At 42.9% G+C, this 6,091-nt stretch overlaps 1 protein-coding gene across 1 annotated transcript; it reads left to right on the plus strand.

Annotated features, from left to right (window-relative positions):
* On the plus strand, positions 1–763 carry EDB93DRAFT_1107356 (uncharacterized protein; the record flags this gene model as incomplete). Its single annotated transcript, XM_041447715.1, has 4 exons — positions 1–192; positions 247–446; positions 548–640; positions 718–763. 4 exons carry the CDS (start codon positions 1–3, stop codon positions 761–763), a joined length of 531 nt encoding a protein of 176 aa, XP_041303374.1.
* Positions 764–6,091: the final 5,328 nt, after the last annotated feature.

Raw genomic sequence — 6,091 nt, forward strand, 5'->3', positions numbered from 1 at the left:
ATGATGGAACCATCTCAACAAGAATGTATTCGAGAACTTGCAACTGTTGAAGAGTGCATACCACCACATAATACAGTAACTGGATCCCATCTCGGATGGGCAGCCAAGGGTGACAATGTACCAAGGCAGACGGGCCATCCCACTGGGCCCATAGCTGAAATTGTACCTATATATACGGGTGGGCCAAGTGTAGTGTGTAGCCAATTGAAAGAAATGGACCGATGGTAGTGTGTACCTGATTGAAAGGGATGGGCTGAGTGTAGTGTACCTGATGGAAAGGGATGGGCCGAGTGTAGTGTATACTGGATGGAAAGGGATGGGCTGAATATAGTAAATGGAGTATACAATGGAGACGAGTGGGCCGAGGGATTCTTAGGTACAATAGAGATGGATGGGCCGAAATACAGTGGGCTGGAAAAGGAGGTGCCAACCAGATCCGGTCATAGGTAGGCTTGTAGCACCAGATCATGGGATGCTACCGGTTGTCTCACTTTGTAAATCAGTCAATATTTGACTGAGATATTTCTACTTCAATATTTGATGTTAGAATACCAGGTAGTGAAATACCGGCCGGAATATACCAGCCAACTGGATCTGGTAATGAATGGTCTTGTAGCACCAGGTCATGGGATGCCACCAGGTAATTTACTTTGTAAAACAGTCAACATTTGACTGAGATATTTGTACTTCAATATTTGATATTACAATACCGGGTAGTGTAATACCGGCTGAGATAAAAGGAACCGACCTGATCCAGTCATAGGCAGGCCTGTAGCACTGGATCATGGGATTCCATCAGTGGTCTTACTATTGTAAATCAGTCAATTGCCGATTGAGATATTTGCACTTCAAGATGTGATGTTATAATATAAGGTAGTGGAATACTGGCTCAGATAAATAAAAAAGCTGATGATCCAGTCATAGGCAGGCCTGTAGCAGTGGATCATGGGATTCCACCAGTTGTCTTACATTGTCAATCGGTCAACATTTAATTGAAATATTTAAACATAAATATTTGATGTCACAATATCAGGTAGTGTAAAACCAGCTGAGACACAAAAAGCCGACCTGATCCGGTCATATGCAGACCTGTAGCACCAGATCATGGGATTCCACCGGTGGTCTCACTTTGTAAATCAGACTATTTTTGATTGAGATATCTAGTGTTACAAGAACATCTAGATGCTTGGGCCCCTACCATTCTTCTCCTTATCCTCCTCGTCTCCGCCCTTGCATCACACCCTTACCCCGACCTTGCTCTTGTTATCCTTGTCATCCTCGCATTCCCCTTCGCCCTCTACCTGTTGCTTCAGCAGAGCCAGTACATCTGGCTGGACCCTTTCTCTGACGAAGCATACCCATGCTCCGTTCCACCCATTGACTGATCCTGTGGGCAGTCCCCTTTACCCTTACCGTCCAGACGGTAACCTATGATACGATGCACGCTGCATCCCCTTTACCCTGTTTCCTTTCTTGATCTATGACTCGGTGCGCAGTCGCACATTTTACTTATACTTAGCTCCGCAGTTGCATGATTGTGCCTCTGCTTGTTTCACTTCCTGTTTCTGTTCTTTGACTCATTTCTTATCCGCACATTCTGGTTCGCCTATGACTCACCTCGAACATGCTTTCCTTTTCTAGTACCACCCTATGACCAGTTCCTCTTCCAGTAGTATGAGTTATCATCCACTAATACACTTCCTCTCCTCTATATAAACTCGCTACCATGTATCTAGTTCCTTAACTTGAATCTACTTGGTTCTTGACCTCCTACTCCTAACAAGAGTGATTCCTTCTGCCTAGCCAGCTGTCTATATTCTACTTTCTTATCTGCTCATTGCGGATAAGTCTCTAGTCTCGATCTTTACTCATCGACTTTGTCGTTGAGCAAAACCCCTGCTATTAGTCGGACTTCTGTCCTTCTATTAATGCAGATCTTACAATTAACCTTCAGGTGTTGTAAGCCTTGGCAGATGCACTTATTGTCGAGCCCCGCTTGACATAAGCTACCTGATTTGGACATAGGTGTTAAATCTTACTTGCCGAAGCCTCACCAAGTAAGACCCCTAACCTTGGGCTAGCCCAGGGACGTCCTCGACCATTGACGACACACACTCTGTTTGAGCGTCGCCAACAGATACTATCCAAGTCCATAACAGGCAGCCTTTCTATGTGAAAGATCAGTAAGATATATCCTAAACATATGGAATACAACAGACAATGATATATTATACTGATAAGAGTCTGCAGTCATTCTTTGATAATATGTAAGAGATTGGACTTGAAGATCTCATGTGCTGTATGTTGCAGTATGAATCTAAATTATCAAAAGGATCCGTCCAAAAATGACTCAACAATGAGCAAAATGACATATCACAAGTGAGGGACAGTAAAAGTGACAAAGGTATCAAATTTGACATATCGCTGATAAGCATCTGATACATTCCTGAAATTATATATGTCTAATCAGAGAATTAGAACACATTTCTAGTATACAGTCTTAGAAAATCTGAGATATTCATAATGATCGATCAATAATTAGAGGCAGAGTAATGAGAGTAAGATTTGTGATACCAAAGTTCATCAGTAACGCACTACTGTCACTGCTTTAATGCCAGCCACAAATGTATGCATGAATTGTATTTCCATTGCACTGTCTCTAATTGTTAATGAATCATGATAAATATCTCAGATCCTGTAAGACTGTGCATTAAAAACATGTTGCAGTGATCTGATTGGAAATATAGCACTTTTGTAATGTTTTAGTTGCTTATCAGTTATATGTCACAACTGCTGAGTATTGTAACATAGAATATCGAGATACATTGATCTCGAGCAAATATTGAGTGATTTCAAAAACAAGACCACCAGTAACATCATATGGACTGTCTCTAGATATTGAGTTATGACCAGGCAAAGGTTGTTGTTATAAATAAGCTGGTATTCCATGGACCTGGTGCTACAAGCCTACTTATGACCTGGATCAGGTCAGCCTTTTTTATCTCAGCCGGTATTACTACTACCTGATATTGTGACATCAAATATTAATGTTTAAATATCTCAATCAAATGTTGACCAATTGACAATGTAAGACAACCGGTGGAATCCCATGATCCGGTACTACAAGCCTACATATGACCGGATCAGGTTAGCTTTTGTATCTCAGGCGATATTCCACTACCTGATATTGGAACATCTAATCTCAATATGTAAATATCTCAATCAAATATTGACCAATTTACAATGTAAGACAACCAGTGGATTCCCATGATCCGGTGCTACAAGCCTGTCTATGACCAGAACTTGGATAGTGTCTGTTAGCAACACTCAAACAGAGTGTGTGTTATCAACGGTTGAGGATGTCTCTAGGCTAACCCAGAGTTAGGAGTCTTTCTTGGTGAGGCTTTGGCAAGCAAGGTTTAATGCCTATGTCCAAATCGGGTAGCTTATGTCAAGCAGGGCTCAACAATAAGTGTATCTGCCAAGGCTTATAACACCCGAAAGTTAATCATAAGATCTGCGTTAATAGAAGGACAGAAGTCCAACTAGTTAACAGGGGCTTTGCTCGTCAACAAAGTTGATGAGTAAAGATCGAAACTAAAGACTTATCCACAATGAGCAGATAAGAAAGTAGAATATAGACTGCTGGCTAGGCAGAAGGAATCACTCTGGTGAGAGTAGGAGGTCAAGAACCAAGTAGATTCAAGTTAAGGAACTAGATACATGGTAGCGAGTTTATATAGAGGAGAGGAAGCATATTAGTGGATGATAACTCGTACTACCGGAAGAGGAACTGGTCAAAGGGCAATACTAGAAAAGGAAGGCACATTCGAGGTGAGTCATAGGCGAACTGGAACGTGCAGATAAGAAATGAGTCAAAGAACAGAACAGGAAGTGAAACAAGCAGGGGCACGATCATGCAACTGCAGATCTAAGTATAAGTACAATGTGTGACTATGCACCGAGTCATAGATCAATAAAGGAAACAGGGCAAAGGGGATGCGGCATGCATCATATCATAGGTTACTGTCCAGACGGTAAGGATAAAGGGGACTGTCCATAGGATCAGTCATCATGTGGAACGGAGCATGGGTATGCTTCGTCAGAGATAGGGACTGGCCAGATGTACTGGCTCTGCTGGAGTGACAGGTAGAGAGCAAAGGGGAATGCAAGGATGACAAGGATAACAAGAGCAAGGTCAGGGTAAGGAGAAAAATGGTAGGGGCCCAAGCATCTAGATGTTCTTGTAACACCCAGTATTGTAACCTCAAATATTGATGTGGAAATACCTCAGTCAAATATTGACAGATTTACAAAGTAAGACAACCAGTGGCATTCCATGATCCAGTGCTACAAGCCTACTTATAACCAGATCCGGTTGGCTGGTATATTCCAGCCGGTATTTCACTACCCAGTATTCTACCATCCAATATTGATGTGCAAATACCTCAATCAAATATTGACCAATTTACAAAGTAAGACAACCAGTGGCATTCCATGATCCGGTGCTACAAGCCTACTTATAACCGGATCCAGTTGGCTGGTATATTCCAGCTGGTATTTCACTACCCAGTATTCTACCATCCAATATTGATGTGCAAATACCTCAGTCAAATATTGACAGATTTACAAAGTGAGACAACCGGTGGCATTCCATGACCCGGTGCTACAAGCCCATTCATTATTGGATCCGGTTGGCTGGTATATTCCAGCCAGTATTGCACTACCCAGTATTGTAACCTCAAATATTGATGTGCAAATATCTCAGTCAAATATCGACCGATTTACAAAGTGAGACAACCGGTGGCATCCCATGACCCTGGTGCTACAAGCCTACTATGCCCAGATCCGGTTGGCTGGTATATTCTGGCTGGTATTTTACTACCCGGTATTCCAACATCCAATATTGATGTGGAAATATCTCAGTCAAATATTGACCGATTTACAAAGTGAGACAACCAGTGGCATCCCATGATCCGGTGCTACAAGCCTACCTATGACCAGATCCGGTTGGCTGGTATATTCCGGCCGGTATTTCACTACCTGGTATTCTAACATCAAATATTAATGTGTAAATATCTCGGTCAAATGTTGACCATTTTACAAAGTGAGGCAACCGGTGACATTGCATGGACCAGTGCTACAGCCCTACCTATGACCGGATCTGGTTGGCACCTCCTTTTCCAGCCCACTGTATTTCGGCCCATCCATCTCTATTGTACCTAAGAATCCCTCAGCCCACTCGTCTCCATTGTATACTCCATTTACTATATTCAGCCCATCCCTTTCCATCCAGTATACACTACACTCGGCCCATCCCTTTCAATTGGGTACACACTGCCATTGGCCCATCCCTTTCAATTGGCTACACACTACACTCGGCCCACCCATATATATAGGTACAATTTCAGCCATGGGCCCAGTGGGATGGCCCATCTGCCTTGGTACATTGTCACCCTTGGCTGCCCGTCTGAGACAGGTTAGTTCACTGAAGGGACTCATACCGCAATGGCCATATCTCTGCTGCTAGTGATGCCGAGCAACATCTGGATTCATTGATTGCTGCACTCCATGACAACACAGATGACGAGGATGGTGAACTGGTCTAGTAGCGTTTAGTATTAGTACTTCTGTTGTCAGGCATGTTTCGTTTATATGATTTTTCTTGATGAAATTTTTATTATTTTGGATGGTTCAGTTCTCGGTTCAAACCCTTGCTGAACCAGAACCAGACCGAACTGATGGTCCAGTCCTTGGTTCTGCTCACTGGGAGAACCGAACCTATGGTCAGGTTTGTGGTTCTCAGAATTTGCCTGAGAACTGGACCGAACCGGACCTGTCCATCACTAAGTGCTCTGAGTCAGCACAGCAGTCTGTCATGTCCACTGTCATCATGAGAAGTGACGATGAGTGCCCACGGCATACTGCGAGCGCGCAGGGACTTAATGGTACATGAGGCATTGTGAAAATAATGATCCAGATGGTTCAATTCATAGAAAACGGGACGAACGCACTACATTAGGATCATTTGGTGATTACATGAGATTTTCCAAAAATAATAGCTGCTATTATTTTGCCTCAAAGTCCGGTG

Source organism: Suillus bovinus (genome assembly GCF_016758785.1).
Source record: "Suillus bovinus strain UH-Sbo-P2 chromosome Unknown EDB93scaffold_76, whole genome shotgun sequence".
NCBI lineage: Eukaryota > Fungi > Basidiomycota > Agaricomycetes > Boletales > Suillaceae > Suillus > Suillus bovinus.